The sequence below is a fragment of the Acanthochromis polyacanthus genome, chromosome 22, assembly GCF_021347895.1.
Source record: "Acanthochromis polyacanthus isolate Apoly-LR-REF ecotype Palm Island chromosome 22, KAUST_Apoly_ChrSc, whole genome shotgun sequence".
NCBI classification, from domain to species: Eukaryota; Metazoa; Chordata; class Actinopteri; family Pomacentridae; genus Acanthochromis; species Acanthochromis polyacanthus.
The window spans coordinates 343079-361958 of record NC_067134.1 but is presented as its reverse complement, the minus strand read 5'-3'; the positions used below and the strand labels follow the sequence as shown (position 1 = coordinate 361958).

The window sequence follows — 18880 nt, the reverse complement described above, 5'->3', positions numbered from 1 at the left end:
AATGAATGTTTGCATGGTTTTGGCCATGCACATGGTGCCATGCACTGAAGGGGGCAACAATCCCTCAATTGTTTCCTTTTTTTACATATTTAGTGGGATGCAAGTTGAGTTGGGAGCAGCAGCTAAGTGTCGGGCCATCAGGTTTGGCTCTGCACAGACACTGGATTTGTTTTTTTATGCTCGGTTTTGTGACAACCCCTGATCATTCTCACACGTCAGCATGTTGCTTTGTGCGTTCTCGCTCGGCATTCTCAGAGTTTGCAGAGCAGGACAGTCAGTTTTTGTATAGTTGGACATTTGTTTTCATCAGCCTGCTATTACAGAGGGACTGTTCTTAGACATTTCAGAATTTAGCTGGAGTAGTGAATCTATTTACAAATGCAATGCAGATGAGCAGCTCTTTTTAACTTTTTGGACATTTAGAAAGACAAATACTTGTTGCAAGCGCCGAGTAGGATTCACGATTTACACGCTGATTCTGAAAAATAATACTTATGTGTTGTTTTTGGTGTGAATATCGTCCCAGTTGAAGCAGCTGCCTGGTCAAACAAACCTATTTACAATTGTAGAAATTCCTCTGGTTTCAACAGATGGCTATGAGCAAACAAAATATGTTCTTTGTTCACACATGCCTCATCCTAAAAAAAAAACATGATGGAAATCTGATCTTTACACATACAAGCCATTGTTTTGTGTGTGTGTGTGTGTGTGCGTGCACATGCATGTGTATGTGCTTCAGTCTTTGTTTACCTTCTTTGCTTTCAGAGTGCTTAATGCACACACATACAGCTGCCACATTCATTCTTATACAACAGGGGAAAAATAAAGCGCTTGTTGGATGTGGGACAGTTAAAAAATCATATTTTGTAAAAAGTAGCCTACTCTGTTTTTTAAAGAGCATCATTAACATCTTTTATTCGTATTTGTCCCCACAAAATTTCACTTAATGCACTGTGTGAGATTTTTTTTCTCAAGCGACCAAACAAGGCTACTAATTTCATCAGTTTTGTTTTAGGTTCATTTGTAGTTTCTTAATTGTGTCCGTCCTTTTCGTCACTGCTGAGGATTCACAACACCGATGGAGTCAATCAGTGGCAGACCCAGGAAATGTTCTTGTTCTCATTTTGATATGCTGTGGTGTTTCTCAGGAATGGAGAGGAGAAGAGAGAGAAGATAAGATTAAAGTTGTGCTTTTCACTGTTAGCATTTCTAACAAAAGCAGTGACTTCAGTTTATTTAACCTTGTGTCATCCTGTGGGTCAAATTGGCCCGATTTAAAGTTTGAAAATGTGGGGGAAAGAATATATTTTCATCGTGAAACTTCTGGTGTCCACATGTTCAACATTTTTGGGAAATTTTTGAGCATTTTTTGGTGGAATATAAGAAATGTTAAAACAAATGTTTCTAAAGAACATTCATGAAAAAAAATCAACCAAAATCCAGCGAATTTCACTGGATTTTAGTTGATTTTTTGGTGAATGCTCTTGAAGAAAATATTAGAAGTTTTACTGATATACAGGTAATCACTTTAGATAATTTTAGGATTTTTTGGAAGATTTTTAATATTTTTTTAGAAATATTTACAAGAATTTTCTTGACAAATTTGGAGGATTTTTTAAATAAAACTTTTAAGGGGAACTTTTAAGGAATTATTGGAATTTTCTTCCTGAATATTTTGCAAATTTTCAGAAATTTGTGAAATTTTTTTGCCGAATTTTTTCAGACATTTGATGTCCGTAAATGAAGACAACAGGAGGGTTAATGTAAAGATGATTAAATGTTGCCTACATCCCTGTTGATGCTCTTTATTTCTCTTTAAATGAAGCTCTCTTACTGCCATCATAATGTCCACCCAACCCCATGATCCAGGTCATCCCCTGTCCATATTTGCTGTTTGTTTGACCCCATAAGGCCACGAACCCTGGCTGATCCTTCATCTGAGGACAAAGCTTATGTTTGCAGTGACATCATAAATGCCTGTGCAGAGAAAACAATGGCTGATGAATTTAGCAGGGAGTCGAGCACAGTGGACAGCAGAGAGACACGGAGACGTGGCCTGAAACTTCCACTGTCATGGAACGTTTTCAGACGAGGACCCACACCTCGGCCAAACATGCAGAGTGCTTCCCAAAAACAGGGCTGAGATGGAGATCAGATTGCTGTGCTTGTTGCAGAGACAGTGGAAGGGGAGGGAGGGAAGCATCGCTGGGATCATCAGGTTATAACACTAAATGTTTCTATGAAGCTCTGTGACTGCTGCAGACAGTCAGAGACGGGGCTCTGCTCCTTGTTTTTATAGGCTGCCTGGAATGTGTGGACATCTGCTTTATCAGCATCTGTGCATCCACCCCCAGCTATGAATCTGCTGCTGGTCTGATAATGTATCATACTGTTACCGATATCTGTAAATACAGACTGTGAATGACAGCTTTGCAGTTCTTTGCACCATTTAATTAATGGGCTGCATTTGGCATTAAATAATTTACATCTAAACCTGCAACACAGGAAGCAGCCTGGGAGAAATGCCTGCTGGGTCAATATCAGTATAAAGTACATTTGCCGTCCTTATCAGAATCACTCAGTTTTCACAAAAATGTTGCAGAACAATGAAACTCTGGGGTCTTATTAGAAGTGGACAAACATTTACACATATATCAGTCCAAAAATAAGTCTCTTAAAGTGTTTTTCCTTCATTTTATACTATTTTCTTTAATTGAATGCACATGATTTTGGCATGTCCCAGACACTGCTCTGCTAACCACAGTGTGTGTAATAAGTGTTTAAATTATGCTAAATCGATATATTTTTAACATGGTTTTACTGTCCACAAGACATTATTTGATAAAATGAGTATTTTTAATCGTGTACATGTTTTTTTCATAATTATTTTAAGCATTTCACACCTGTCCCTGAAATTGCTGTCCACCCTGTCATTATGAGGTAACTGTCCCTTTAAGAAACCCTCTGACGGTTTCAGTGGCATCACTACTAGCAATATTTCTTTCTTCACTGGAGACTGAAATGGTGGCTGGTTTCAGAGTAAGTTGTTACACTTATGTTTTGTAATTTTCATCAAATAATGCGTGTAGTTGGATGTTGTCAAGCTTAACATGTCCACTCTGTCATCATTAAATATAAGTTGACATATAAACCTTTCAGAAATGTAAAATATATTTGTTAAACAGAACAGAGTCAGCTTGCTAACTGAATCATGTTACTAAGTAAAAGTCCACCATGTGCTTATTAAATGATAGCGTTATCCAAAAATGTCCACCCTGTCAGCGAACCTTCCATGACAGGGTGGACATGGTTCATGACAGGAAGGTCATATGCATAGTTTAGGCCAAATGCTGATAGTAGTACATGAGAAAAGGACATCTGGCATTTTTAAAAGAATTTCCTTTAGATTTATTGCATTTATGAGGCCATTTAGTCCACCCTGTCATGCCACTGTCCACCCTGTTAATTTCATGTTTGATATAAATAAACAAATTATTTTCACAAGTAAGCAAAATATTTTCTGTGATTTCTTTATAAACATATGAGGGCCAAGTAGTATTGCTAGAAAGTTTGAACAAGTGTCTTTGTTGTTATACATTATTTAGAAAATAAAGTTCAGCTCTTGCAGATTTTATAGAAGAACAAAAGATTTGCCATAATTTCAGTATTATTCAAATACTTTTGCCATTCACTAAAATACATTATTGAGAAAGGGACCAAAAAGAGTTCTGAAAATGTACATTTTATAATCACTATGTAACTGCAATTTATTTATTCTACTTTGAAATTGTCCGTGACAGGGGGGACATATTTTGCTGTTTGTACGTACATTTTCTGCTTGCAGTTAATCTATAAAAAGTGTGGGAGCTTGACCAATATGCATTTCTGAAAGCATAACATCTGCTTAATACAATGAATATGAATTTTGGTGGAAAATTGCAACTTTTTTTTGGGGTGATGGCAAAGTCCAAAAGGCACTTCATACTGATATTGCAACAAGTCCTCCAATTCATACGACCGCATCGGTCGTTTTCACCGTGCACCGGAATACGACCTATGCGGTCGTATGAACGTTTGCGCCCCTACGGGGAAAACGAACGCATTACGGGATTTAATTCGCAAAACGGCTTTTCCGTCGCAAAACGGCTTTTTTCTCACTTTCCCAACACGTTTTTAGGGTTATGGTTAAGGTGAGGGTTAGAGATAGGGACAGGGATAGTGTTAGATAAAAGTTTGTTCATGATGACGTTTCACCTGTGACTCCAGAGTGTCGATATTTACTCAACCGCTAGAGGTCACATAGTCAAAACGTAACACTGGGTCGTAATACTGGCATGTACAGACGACCTATGTGGTCGTTTTTTGTTTGAGGACAGGCTCTGATATTGACCGTGCTGTTGAATGCATGTTTTCTTTGTTTTTTTCTTGCTGTTGTTGTTTCAGTTGCACTACCCACAGACGTGGACAAAATTGTTGGTACCCCTCAGTTAAAGAAGGAAAAACCCACAATTCTCACTGAAATCACTTGAAACTCACAAAAGTAACAATAAATAAAAATTTATTGAAAATTAAATAATCAAAATCAGCCATCACTTTTGAATTGTTGATTAACATAATTATTTAAAAAAACAAACTAATGAAATAGGGCTGGACAAAAATGATGGTACCCATAACTTAATATTTTGTTGCACAACCTTTTGAGGCAATCACTGCAATTAAACGATTTCTGTATTTGTCAATGAGCGTTCTGCAGCTGTCAACAGGTATTTTGGCCCACTCCTCATGAGCAAACAGCTCCAGTTGTCTCAGGTTTGATGGGTGTCTTCTCCAAATGGCATGTTTCAGCTCCTTCCACATATGTTCAATGGGATTCAGATCTGGGCTCATAGAAGGCCACTTTCGAATAGTCCAACGCTTTTCTCTCAGCCATTCTTGGGTGTTTTTGGCTGTGTGTTTTGGATCGTTGTCCTGTTGGAAGACCCATGACCTGCGACTGAGACCAAGCTTTCTGACACGAGGCAGCACATTTCTCTCCAGAATGCCTTGATAGTCTTCAGATTTCATCGTACCTTGCACACTTTCAAGACACCCTGTGCCAGATGCAGCAAAGCAGCCCCAAAACATTACTGAGCCTCCTCCATGTTTCACCGTAGGGACAGTGTTCTTTTCTTCGTATGCTTGGTTTTTGAGTCTATGAACATAGAGTTGATGTGCCTTACCAAAAAGCTCCAGTTTGGTCTCATCTGTCCAAAGGACATTCTCCCAGAAGCTTTGTGGCTTGTCAACATGCATTTTTGCAAATTCCACTCTCGCTTTTTTATGAGATTTTTTCAGCAGTGGTGTCCTCCTTGGTCGTCTCCCATGAAGTCCACTTTGGCTCAAACAACGACGAATGGTGCGATCTGACACTGATGTACCTTGGCCTTGGAGTTCACCTTTAATTTCTTTGGAGGTTGCTCTGGGCTCTTTGGATACAATTCGAACGATCCGTCTCTTCAATTTGTCATCAATTTTCCTCTTGCGGCCACGTCCAGGGAGGTTGGCTACTGTCCCGTGGGTCTTGAACTTCTGAATAATATGAGCCACTGTTGTCACAGGAACTTCAAGCTGTTTAGAGATGGTCTTATAGCCTTTACCTTTAAGATGTTTGTCTATCATTTTTTTTCGGATGTCCTGGGACAATTCTCTCCTTCGCTTTCTGTTGTCCATGTTCAGTGTGGTACACACCTTTTCACCAAACAGCAGGGTGACTACTTGTCTCCCTTTAAATAGGCAGACTGACTGATTATGAGTTTGGAAACACCTGTGATGTCAATTAAATGACACACCTGAGTTAATCATGTCACTCTGGTCAAATAGTTTTCAATCTTTTATAGAGGTACCATCATTTTTGTCCAGGCCTGTTTCATTAGTTTGTTTTTTTAAATAATTATGTTAATCAACAATTCAAAAGTAATGGCTGTTTTTGATTATTTAATTTTCAATAAATTTTTATTTATTGTTACTTTTGTGAGTTTCAAGTGATTTCAGTGAGAATTGTGGGTTTTTCCTTCTTTAACTGAGGGGTACCAACAATTTTGTCCACGTGTGTATATATATATATATATATACACATATATATATATATATATATATATATATACACACATATATATGTATGTATAACAGAAAACTCTTAATCTGGGAAGCAAGGGGAAATAACAGAATGGAGAACTAACTGAATTGAAGTAAGGGCGGACCCGAAGGCCGAGGTAAAAACTAAACACAAATCTAAACTAACCAAGGAAGGGAACTGACTGGAGAATCCGGAAAACAGGGGGAACGGACCAGAGGGAGCCGGAGATGAGGGGCGCAACGATGGCTGAGGAGCAGATTGTCCAAGCGCAGACGGAGGGGAGAAAGCGGAGCCGGCAAGGTAATTTAACTGAGTGAAGTGGAGTCCAGGTAGTGGCGAGCATATGGTGAGAAGCATGAAACAGAGTCCAAACAGCGAAGTGTATGTGGCGACATGCGGTTTGTAGAGTCCAGTGTGCAGCGTACAGAGTGCAATAATCCAGCGGTGAGTGGTGAAGTGAGTCAGGCTTTTATGCTGCCCTGATTACTGATGGAGAGCAGCCGCGCTCTGTCACAGCCGCTGGTGATTAGGCTGATTGCCGAGTAGGAGAGGGAGGAATCATGACAATGATATTGCATGTTCATCATAAACACAAAAGGTTGTACATAACCTTACACATACCTTCACAGATGTTTGAGTGGTAAAGCTCTGAAATTTACTGTAGTACAAAGCAGACCTATGGAAATAAGGAAGTCAAGCAAATACTAATACTTGCATATTAACTCATTGTACATACAGTTTAGAAATAAGTACTCTGTTCTCTGTATATTTTGAATGGATGAGTGTTGATTTCAACTATCTGATACCTAATGAAACTCTGTAATGATAGTGATTTAGATGCCGATATTTCTTTATAGATGATTGACAGGCTGTTTGACATAATGAATGGACGCAATCCTCGTGCCAAAGGATTCAAAGCTCCCTTGGGTTTTACTTTCTTTTTCTTTTACTTTCTCTTTTCTTTTACTTTCTTTTACTTTCTTTTTCAGTACTTTTATCGCTCCACTTGTGATATTTTCTCACTTTTTGTCCTTTCTGTCTTTGTGAAGCTATGAGATGTAAATAAAACTGAATTGAATTGAAAAGTTCTGATCCTAACAACTAAATGTTCATTTAATCTTAGGATTTCTATTAGTTAGACGTTGAAGCCACTGTTGTTTTTAACACATAAATGTGAGCATTCTCCATATGAAATAAAAATAAAATTGTGCAAAAATATAGCTGATTCTCCTGTAAACTGAGGAGCTGCAGAGCTTCTTCTAGAACAACAGCCGATGCAACAAGAGAAGCACAAGAAGAAAGCAAAGATGGCCGCTGTTCATCCGTTCTCCTTCAAACAAATGATGAAATATAATAATAAACACATTAAAACACATTAACACACACTATAAACACATTAGCACACACCATAAGCACTTTAAAACACACAGAAAACACAATAACACACTAAAGACAGGTTAAAGTCATCAAGTAATGAAACAATTTTATAATTAACATTTAAAATACATTGAGAATGTGGTTATGTTTTCCTCTGCTGTCAGATCAACTCTGTGTGTGTGTGTGTGTGTGTGTGTGTGTGTGTGTGTGTGTGTGTGTGTGTGTGTGTGTGTGTGTTCATCATCATCAAAAAATGCACATTGAATGTGCATTGATACACATTCAATGTGCACATTCAAAAAATGCACATTGAATGTGCATTTTTTGAATGTCTTTGATCTCTGTGATGTCATCACAACTGACAGAAAGTCCACAAGTGACAGAAAGTCCACAAGTGTAACTCAATAACTCAGTAACAGAGTCAGTTCAACCCACGATTTCTCGTGATTAGCTGCGATTTTTAACACTCACCGGACTTTAGCAGAGAAGAACCGGAGTTTGTGTGCACTACACAAAATGCACCGCTACAACAACCTGTGCCTTGGAAATCTTTCTATTTCCAAGGCACCAAGAGATGCCACCACAGCCAAGGAACCAAAGAGGAATTCTTCTGATTTGTGGGTCCTGCGCACGCAACAGAGATACCAGCTGTTGGCTCGCTACCGCAGAATCTCAGAGTCAGTGATTGATGAGGGTGTTAAACGTACGGCACATGGGTCACACAGGAGAGCTATTGCATCCATGGATTTGTTGGCACTGCGTAAACATCGCAGATATGAATTGCTTGCCAGCCGCCGAAAAATCACAGGCTCACTGGACGAGAAAGACAATGTTTCCAAGGCAAAACCTGCCATTGGAACAACTCGGAGCAGCAACCCAGGTAGCTGCACCTCCAGACACCCAGACATGAGAGGAAGCAAGAGAAGAGCCATCGCCTCCATGGATTTGCAGGCACTGCGTAAACATCGCAGACATGAACTGCTTGCCAGCCGCCGAAAAATCACAGGCTCACTGGACGAGAAAGACAATGTTTCCAAGGCAAAACCTGCCATTGGAACAACTCGGAGCAGCAACCCAGGTAGCTGCACCTCCAGACACCCAGACATGAGAGGAAGCAAGAGAAGAGCCATCGCCTCCATGGATTTGCAGGCACTGCGTAAACATCGCAGACATGAACTGCTTGCCAGCCGCCGAAAAATCACAGGCTCACTGGACGAGAAAGACAATGTTTCCAAGGCAAAACCTGCCATTGGAACAACTCGGAGCAGCAACCCAGGTAGCTGCACCTCCAGACACCCAGACATGAGAGGAAGCAAGAGAAGAGCCATCGCCTCCATGGATTTGCAGGCACTGCGTAAACATCGCAGATATGAATTGCTTGCCAGCCGCCGAAAAATCACAGGCTCACTGGACGAGAAAGACAATGTTTCCAAGGCAAAACCTGCCATTGGAACAACTCGGAGCAGCAACCCAGGTAGCTGCACCTCCAGACACCCAGACATGAGAGGAAGCAAGAGAAGAGCCATCGCCTCCATGGATTTGCAGGCACTGCGTAAATATCGCAGACATGAACTGCTTGCCAGCCGCCGAAAAATCACAGGCTCACCGGACGAGAAAGACAATGTTTCCAAGGCAAAACCTGCCATTGGAACAACTCGGAGCAGCAACCCAGGTAGCTGCACCTCCGGAGACCAAGACATGAGCGGAACCAACAGAAGAGCCATCGACAATGGTTCGACTAAAAGTAAAAAACCATACCGCGTTCCGTTTAACAGAAGAATGGCTGACCAACTGTCACATCTCAGCCATGGTAGAAACTCTGACTCGGCACCCAACAGAAATTCCTCTGATAGGAAGGCAAATCACAGACATGAACAGCGCGCCCAGTTTCAAAGAAGGCAGCGCCCTCCTGCAGCTGTGCAACGATGTGGGCCTCAAGGGGTGAGCGTTGCAAGACAACAACCCCATGCCAGCCGCAACACTAGGAATCGAGTTGCACGCAGGCAGTGGAACACTGGTCGTGCATGGGCTTGGCAGAGGTATCCCAGCTACCAAAGGCTGACCAATCCAAGGCCCACTTGGTACAACAGACCAGCGTACCAAGCTGATTATCATCGCAGACCCTTTTACAGAAACGCTTCTCGTGCAGGCTTTGCACAGAGACAGCACAGTGGCAAATTCTGTCACTGCAAATGCCAAGTAAAAAGGGACAACCAGCAACGGTTCAGACCACAGCAGAACCGCAGGGGCAAGTTCAACAATGTACACCAGAGACGCCCACAGAACCATTGAAGTTCCAGTGGAAATTTGCTCCAGCCAAGAGACAACAGAGTCAGCAGCAACCAAGGTAGTCGTAGTGGCCCCCAGACTGGCCACCAGCTGACCACAAATGTCCAGCTATCAAGTCCTAAGGTTCCTGATGCAATGAGCACACTGGCGTCGGCATTCTCCAAAATCACCCTTTAATTTGTGTAAATTTTTTTAGTGTCAACACCACCACCGAAACAAATAATTCAAATGACCCAGAAGATGGACAAAATGTCGAAGGCCATGTTCAAGGACCTTCAAAATATGTTTGGCTCTGCAGAAAAGCTGCTGGAGGCAGCCATGAATGTACAATATCCATCTTTTGATGAAGCTGTGGTGTTGGCTTTGAACAACCTTTCCTTTCCCTACTACTCTTTCTTTTTATTCTTTTTATTCTTTCTATTCCTCCTTTCCTTTCCTTTCCTCTCCTGTCTTGTGTCATGTCTTGTGTCCTGTCTTGTGTTCTCTCTTGTGTCCTGTCTTGTGTTCTCTCTTGTGTCCTGTCTTGTGTCCTGTCCTGCGTCATGTCCTGCGTCCTGTGTGTTCTGTGTTCCCCTCTAAAGAATCGCCACCTTATCGCGGTGGAGGGGTTTGAGTGTCCCTGTGATCCTGGGAGCTATGTTCTCCGGGGCAATAGCCACTGGTAAATTGGCTCTAGGTGAGGGACCAGACAAAGAGCGATTCTGAAAACCCTGATGACATTTAACATTTTTTTTAAATTACATTTTAATCGAATACAATGTTTTCAGTATTTTTTTAAATAGCTGTAAGAATGAGCTAATCATTTTTTATCATGGAGCAATATATAGTGTCACCACAAGGCTTCAGCTCCCAACCTGTTGCAATTCTAGAAATATTAACCTCTCGATTTTAAGATATCAAAGAATAAAAATCAAGAATAAATCTTCAGAAAAATAAAAAAAATACAGATGGTCTGAATACCCCTTCTTTTTAACATGTTTTCATTTTTTTTCTACTTCAAAAATAAAACACTTTATATTTGTATTGTCCAAAAAACAGAAACTAGACAATTCCCGCACACGGAAATCGTGGGAGGGGCTCGGGCCGGGCGGCGCTCGGGCCCTCGCGCGACCTCCATCCGGAGCGGGCGCGGGAGAGGCGTATTTCGGCGTTTTCCGGTCCGTCGCAGGCTTTTATTTAGAAATGGTGCTGTGCTTTTATTTTGACAGGCAGAGACAGGAAGATGTCACCTGGTGAAAATTTTGATTGGAGTTACTGTAAAGGTTGTGTGAAGGAGAGAGGTTTTTGTTAGCTGTAAAATGAAATTTTTGTTGACATCCTATGCATGTCCTGGGGGCTAAGCCCCCCTGTCCTTAAAACTGAGTGACGCCTCTGTGGCACTGTAGCAGATGTTCTGAGATGTTTTTTTTGTTTTTTTTCCATCAAGCCAGGGGTTTTTGGAGGGTTCTGTATGGCAAACCATAAATCCGAGCATCACAATATATACATGGCTGAAAAGAAGAGATTTTTTTTTTTTTGAAGACTAAAAGTCTGGAGGTGAAATTATGACGAAGCACGTCATAAAACATCACTTAGAGAAAACATGGAAGATCGGCAGGAAAAAATCACAACTTGGGTTCGAACCCAAGACGCCCGCACCAGAGGCGGGAGCTCAGTGCGCCAAGCTATCACAGACACATACTGACAACTCTTCGTGGCGCCTTCTTGAGTGGCAGACATGCTGCTGACAGCAGTGTTTCTGAACGGAAGCACAACGTCGAGTTTTGCCGGTCCTTACGGGCTAACCGTTAATCCTAGCTTAAAAGTAAAGTGACCGTGAGCGAGAGGAAGGCTGTGGCTAACCAGAAATGTGATTATTTTCCAGATATGTGAGAAATGACCGAGCGCCAGCGATTTAAAAACACACTGTCCCTCCATGAGCCAGATGATTCAGTTGACATTGGTGCCTATGGAGAGAAGGGTGCAATTTTGCTGTAAACTGCTGCCTGTCATTTCACTTCAGAAAGAGCTAGGTCTTCAAACTTGGATTAAATTGAACCCCAGGAAAATTGTTTACAATCTGACCAAATGTCATTCTCCTAATACTTGTCATTTGGTCGTGAGAGCGATTCTATCGTGAAAGTTTGAGGCGGATTTTTCACCTCTCCACTCTGCCTCGTCACATGAAGAGAGCAGATTCTGAGAATTTTCACTTTTTTGAGGAGTCACTGAGCAAAAACTGTAAATGTCAGCATGACATAAAATACATCCCTGCGTAGACAAGAGAAATCACTGCGTTTTGATGGTCAAATGAAGTTTCTAGGTGAAAGTATGGCGAAGCAGTGGCGCTGTGAAAACAGGTGACTCTTACGTCTGAGTGATTCAGTAATCCCATTCATTGTCTATTACGCCGCCTTCTTAAGGGGCAGACATGCTCCTGACAGCAGTGTTTCTGAACGGGAGCGCAACGTCGCGTTCTGCCGGTCCTTACGGGCTAACCGTTAATCCTAGCTGAAAAGTAAAGTGACCGTGAGCGAGAGGAAGGCTGTGGCTAACCAGAAATGTGATTATTTTCCAGATATGGTGAGAAATGACCGAGCGCCAGCGATTTAAAAACACACTGTCCCTCCATGAGCCAGATGATTCAGTTGACATTGGTGCCTATGGAGAGAAGGGTGCGACTTTGCTGTAAACCGCTACCTGTCATTTCACTTCAGAAAGAGCTCGGTCTTCAAACTTGGATTCATTTGAATCCCAGGTCGATTGTCTACAATCTGACCAAATTTCATTCTCCTAATACTTGTCGTTTGGTCGTGAGAGCGATTCAATCGTGAAAGTTTCAGGCGGATTTTTCACTTGTCCTTCACTCTGCCTCGTCACATGACCCACTCTAAAGAGAGCAGATTTTGAGAATTTTCACTTTTTTGAGGACTCACTGAGCAAAAACTGTAAATGTCAGCATGACATAAAATACATCCCTTCGTAGACAAGAGAAATCACTGCGTTTTGATGGTTAAATGACGCTTGTAGGTGAAAGTATGGCGAAGCAGTGGCGTTGTGAAAACAGGTGACTCTTACGTCTGAGTGATTCAGTCCTCCCATTCATTGTCTATGTGTAAAATTAATGCAGTTTTTTGCTCATAAGTCTAGCAAATATGAATGAATGTCTTAGAAAAACCATAGCCATCGATTCCCGATAAAACCACACAAGCTGATATATAATTTGTGTGTGATTTCTCAAAGCCCTGGGAGGAGTAGCGAGCCAAAGTTTTAGGCGGAAGAAGCGGAATAATAAGAAACAAAACCCGGCGGGAGAGCAATAGGTGCTCTGGCATGTTCCATGCCCGAGCCCCTAATTATAGAAGATAAGTCATGTTAATATTCTAACATATTCAAACAACCATACAAATAAAACAGCACAAGTGAAATACTGATGTGAAACCTCAGTTTTTATTATTTATTTGATCTTCCACTTTTCTTTTTTTAATCCAGACAAGGCTTCGAAATGATTTTTTTTACCACATCCGCCACGTCGGTCCGCTTTTCATCAACCTAAAATATTCATATACAACCCGGTCTCACAAGGATTCGTGAAACTGTCACGTAAATTAATCTATGGTTTCGTGTATAGGTTTTTCACTATTGTAGGCCTTAGTTTTATTTATTTATTTTTACCTCTAATCGCTATATTTCAGTGTTTTGCAGTGCACTATAGCTGGTAGACCTACATTTTTAGCCACAGCTGCCCTGGGCCAGACTGACTGGCTGCCAATCCACTCCTACAACCCCTCTGACCACCACCAACATTACACAGCATACACATTCATACACCAGTGTAAGTGGCAGCACTGGAGGTAAGGTGGGTAAAGTGTCTTGCATTGGACGAAGGGCTCTGCCACCTGAGCCGTAGCCGCCCCTAATCTAAATACCTCTCTGCATGTTACATTGCACACATACAGACAAGATGTTTGTGTAGATTTTGTTTTTATGTACTTTTGATTTACTATTGAGGAAACAAAAGGAATAAAGTTTTAAAAGAAGTGGCGGCAGACAAAGCGTGTCTAAATAAATGTTATTGCGTTCTTACAATGCATCATATTGTTCATATGGTTTTACTTTAGCTCTGAGTCAAAAATGATTAAAATCCATGAATAATAAAAGAAGGTTATTTTAGAATATCCATCTTAAAATGCAGTGGCGTGGAATAGGTAAGAAAGCACAAAAAGAGGCAATAAAGTTGACATCTTCCTGTGTCAAATATAGTGGGGTCATAAATGACGCCAGTCGGTCATTTTAGTCGCTAAAATAGCTTGGTCGCTTGAGGGTTAATCATCTCAATGATGCGCAAAAAAAGGATGGACTGCACGCTGCCAATAAAATTACAGACAAACATGTCTACTTTGAGAAACACAAGATGAGGTTGTCCCTGGCTGCGCAGACACTGAGTCGCTCTGTGTCAGTGGCTCTCCGCACAATGAGGGATCTTGGGTACTCTCAGTTTAAAGACTGTGAGGCAACGGCAGAATTCATTGAGGTAATACTATTAATGATTATAGAACCAAGTACATGTTTTAAAAAAACAAATAAATAAAATTTGATTTGAGCATCAGGAACAATTTGTTGACAATTCTGACTGATTCTAAATTCAACATCAAAATGTTGTCATAAACCATGATTGTTATGATCTAGGCGGTTGTGAACCCATGCAGCAGGCAATCAGACAGACGGGTGAATTAATGATGATTTAATAAAGCAATATATATATATATATATATATATATATATATATGTATGTATAACAGAAAACTCTTAATCTGGGAAGCAAGGGGAAATAACAGAATGGAGAACTAACTGAATTGAAGTAAGGGCGGACCCGAAGGCCGAGGTAAAAACTAAACACAAATCTAAACTAACCAAGGAAGGGAACTGACTGGAGAATCCGGAAAACAGGGGGAACGGACCAGAGGGAGCCGGAGATGAGGGGCGCAACGATGGCTGAGGAGCAGATTGTCCAAGCGCAGACGGAGGGGAGAAAGCGGAGCCGGCAAGGTAATTTAACTGAGTGAAGTGGAGTCCAGGTAGTGGCGAGCATATGGTGAGAAGCATGAAACAGAGTCCAAACAGCGAAGTGTATGTGGCGACATGCGGTTTGTAGAGTCCAGTGTGCAGCGTACAGAGTGCAATAATCCAGCGGTGAGTGGTGAAGTGAGTCAGGCTTTTATGCTGCCCTGATTACTGATGGAGAGCAGCCGCGCTCTGTCACAGCCGCTGGTGATTAGGCTGATTGCCGAGTAGGAGAGGGAGGAATCATGACAATGATATTGCATGTTCATCATAAACACAAAAGGTTGTACATAACCTTACACATACCTTCACAGATGTTTGAGTGGTAAAGCTCTGAAATTTACTGTAGTACAAAGCAGACCTATGGAAATAAGGAAGTCAAGCAAATACTAATACTTGCATATTATCTCATTGTACATACAGTTTAGAAATAAGTACTCTGTTCTCTGTATATTTTGAATAGATGAGTGTTGATTTCAACTATCTGATACCTAATGAAACTCTGTAATGACAGTGATTTAGATGCCGATATTTCTTTATAGATGATTGACAGGCTGTTTGACATAATGAATGGACGCAATCCTCGTGCCAAAGGATTCAAAGCTCCCTTGGGTTTTACTTTCTTTTTTCTTTTACTTTCTTTTACTTTTACTTTCTTTTTCCGTACTTTTATCGCTCCACTTGTGATATTTTCTCACTTTTTGTCCTTTCTGTCTTTGTGAAGCTATGAGATGTAAATAAAACTGAATTGAATTGAAAAGTTCTGATCCTAACAACTAAATGTTCATTTAATCTTAGGATTTCTATTAGTTAGACGTTGAAGCCACTGTTGTTTTTAACACATAAATGTGAGCATTCTCCATATGAAATAAAAATAAAATTGTGCAAAAATATAGCTGATTCTCCTGTAAACTGAGGAGCTGCAGAGCTTCTTCTAGAACAACAGCCGATGCAACAAGAGAAGCACAAGAAGAAAGCAAAGATGGCTGCTGTTCATCCGTTCTCCTTCAAACAAATGATGAAATATAATAATAAACACATTAAAACACATTAACACACACTATAAACACATTAGCACACACCATAAGCACATTAAAACACACAAAAAACACATTAACACACTAAAGACAGGTTAAAGTCATCAAGTAATGAAACAATTTTATAATTAACATTTAAAATACATTGAGAATGTGGTTATGTTTTCCTCTGCTGTCAGATCAACTCTGTGTGTGTGTGTGTGTGTGTGTGTGTGTGTGTGTGTGTGTGTGTGTGTGTGTGTGTGTTCATCATCATCAAAAAATGCACATTGAATGTGCATTTTTTGAATGTCTTTGATCTCTGTGATGTCATCACAACTGACAGAAAGTCCACAAGTGACAGAAAGTCCACAAGTGTAACTCAATAACTCAGTAACAGAGTCAGTTCAACCCACGATTTCTCGTGATTAGCTGCGATTTTTAACACTCACCGGACTTTAGCAGAGAAGAACCGGAGTTTGTGTGCACTACACAAAATGCACCGCTACAACAACCTGTGCCTTGGAAATCTTTCTATTTCCAAGGCACCAAGAGATGCCACCACAGCCAAGGAACCAAAGAGGAATTCTTCTGATTTGTGGGTCCTGCGCACGCAACAGAGATACCAGCTGTTGGCTCGCTACCGCAGAATCTCAGAGTCAGTGATTGATGAGGGTGTTAAACGTACGGCACATGGGTCACACAGGAGAGCTATTGCATCCATGGATTTGTTGGCACTGCGTAAACATCGCAGATATGAATTGCTTGCCAGCCGCCGAAAAATCACAGGCTCACTGGACGAGAAAGACAATGTTTCCAAGGCAAAACCTGCCATTGGAACAACTCGGAGCAGCAACCCAGGTAGCTGCACCTCCAGACACCCAGACATGAGAGGAAGCAAGAGAAGAGCCATCGCCTCCATGGATTTGCAGGCACTGCGTAAATATCGCAGACATGAACTGCTTGCCAGCCGCCGAAAAATCACAGGCTCACTGGACGAGAAAGACAATGTTTCCAAGGCAAAACCTGCCATTGGAACAACTCGGAGCAGCAACCCAGGTAGCTGCACCTCCAGACACCCAGACATGAGAGGAAGCAAGAGAAGAGCCATCGCCTCCATGGATTTGCAGGCACTGCGTAAATATCGCAGACATGAACTGCTTGCCAGCCGCCGAAAAATCACAGGCTCACTGGACGAGAAAGACAATGTTTCCAAGGCAAAACCTGCCATTGGAACAACTCGGAGCAGCAACCCAGGTAGCTGCACCTCCAGACACCCAGACATGAGAGGAAGCAAGAGAAGAGCCATCGCCTCCATGGATTTGCAGGCACTGCGTAAATATCGCAGACATGAACTGCTTGCCAGTCGCCGAAAAATCACAGGCTCACTGGACGAGAAAGACTATGTTTCCAAGGCAAAACCTGCCATTGGAACAACTCGGAGCAGCAACCCAGGTAGCTGCACCTCCAGACACCCAGACATGAGAGGAAGCAAGAGAAGAGCCATCGCCTCCATGGATTTGCAGGCACTGCGTAAACATCGCAGACATGAACTGCTTGCCAGCCGCCGAAAAATCACAGGCTCACTGGACGAGAAAGACAATGTTTCCAAGGCAAAACCTGCCATTGGAACAACTCGGAGCAGCAACCCAGGTAGCTGCACCTCCAGACACCCAGACATGAGAGGAACCAAGAGAAGAGCCATCGCCTCCATGGATTTGCAGGCACTGCGTAAATATCGCAGACATGAACTGCTTGCCAGCCTCCGAAAAATCACAGGCTCACCGGATGAGGAAGACGATGTTTCCAAGGCAAAACCTGCCATTGGAACAACTCGGAGCAGCAACCCAGGTAGCTGCACCTCCGGAGACCAAGACATGAGCGGAACCAACAGAAGAGCCATCGACAATGGTTCGACTAAAAGTAAAAAACCATACCGCGCCGTTCCGTTTAACAGAAGAATGGCTGACCAACTGTCACATCTCAGCCATGGTAGAAACTCTGACTCGGCACCCAACAGAAATTCCTCTGATAGGAAGGCAAATCACAGACATGAACAGCGCGCCCAGTTTCAAAGAAGGCAGCGCCCTCCTGCAGCTGTGCAACGATGTGGGCCTCAAGGGGTGAGCGTTGCAAGACAACAACCCCATGCCAGCCGCAACACCAGGAATCGAGTTGCACGCAGGCAGTGGAACACTGGTCGTGCATGGGCTTGGCAGAGGTATCCCAGCTACCAAAGGCTGACCAATCCAAGGCCCACTTGGTACAACAGACCAGCGTACCAAGCTGATTATCATCGCAGACCCTTTTACAGAAACGCTTCTCGTGCAGGCTTTGCACAGAGACAGCACAGTGGCAAATTCTGTCACTGCAAAGGCCAAGTAAAAAGGGACAACCAGCAACGGTTCAGACCACAGCAGAACCGCAGGGGCAAGTTCAACAATGTACACCAGAGACGCCCACAGAACCATTGAAGTTCCAGTGGAAATTTGCTCCAGCCAAGAGACAACAGAGTCAGCAGCAACCAAGGTAGTCGTAGTGGCCCCCAGACTGGCCACCAGCTGACCACAAATGTCCAGCTATCAAGTCCTAAGGTTCCTGATGCAATGAGCACACTGGCGTCGGCATTCTCCAAAATCACCCTTTAATTTGTGTAAATTTTTTTAGTGTCAACACCACCACCGAAACAAATAATTCAAATGACCCAGAAGATGGACAAAATGTCGAAGGCCATGTTCAAGGACCTTCAAAATATGTTTGGCTCTGCAGAAAAGCTGCTGGAGGCAGCCATGAATGTACAATATCCATCTTTTGATGAAGCTGTGGTGTTGGCTTTGAACAACCTTTCCTTTCCCTACTACTCTTTCTTTTTATTCTTTTATTCTTTCTATTCCTCCTTTCCTTTCCTTTCCTCTCCTGTCTTGTGTCATGTCTTGTGTCCTGTCTTGTGTTCTCTCTTGTGTCCTGTCTTGTGTTCTCTCTTGTGTCCTGTCTTGTGTCCTGTCCTGCGTCATGTCCTGCGTCCTGTGTGTTCTGTGTT

General features: G+C 42.1%; 3 protein-coding genes across 6 annotated transcripts in view; 1 reads left to right on the top strand and 2 right to left on the bottom strand.

The window, feature by feature from the left end:
- Positions 1–18880, bottom strand: part of LOC127531987 (gastrula zinc finger protein XlCGF8.2DB-like) — a 387969-nt gene that overhangs the window by 111808 nt on the left and 257281 nt on the right. The gene's annotated exons all lie outside the window — the stretch shown is intronic.
- LOC127531945 (NACHT, LRR and PYD domains-containing protein 12-like) overlaps positions 1–18880 on the top strand; it is a 172155-nt gene that overhangs the window by 105644 nt on the left and 47631 nt on the right. The window lies entirely within an intron of this gene.
- Positions 7084–18717, bottom strand: LOC127532018 (uncharacterized). Of its 2 annotated transcripts, none has more exons than XM_051943027.1 (2): positions 17306–18717; positions 7084–8976 (listed from the first exon to the last, which is right to left on the bottom strand). In XM_051943027.1, the coding sequence occupies exons 1-2, from the start codon at positions 17741–17743 to the stop codon at positions 8152–8154; spliced, it is 1263 nt and encodes a 420-aa protein (XP_051798987.1). In that variant the 5' UTR covers positions 17744–18717; the 3' UTR covers positions 7084–8151. The 2 variants fall into 2 exon arrangements, with proteins under 2 accessions (XP_051798987.1, XP_051798988.1); XM_051943028.1 differs by lacking the exon at positions 7084–8976 and adding an exon at positions 11678–17107.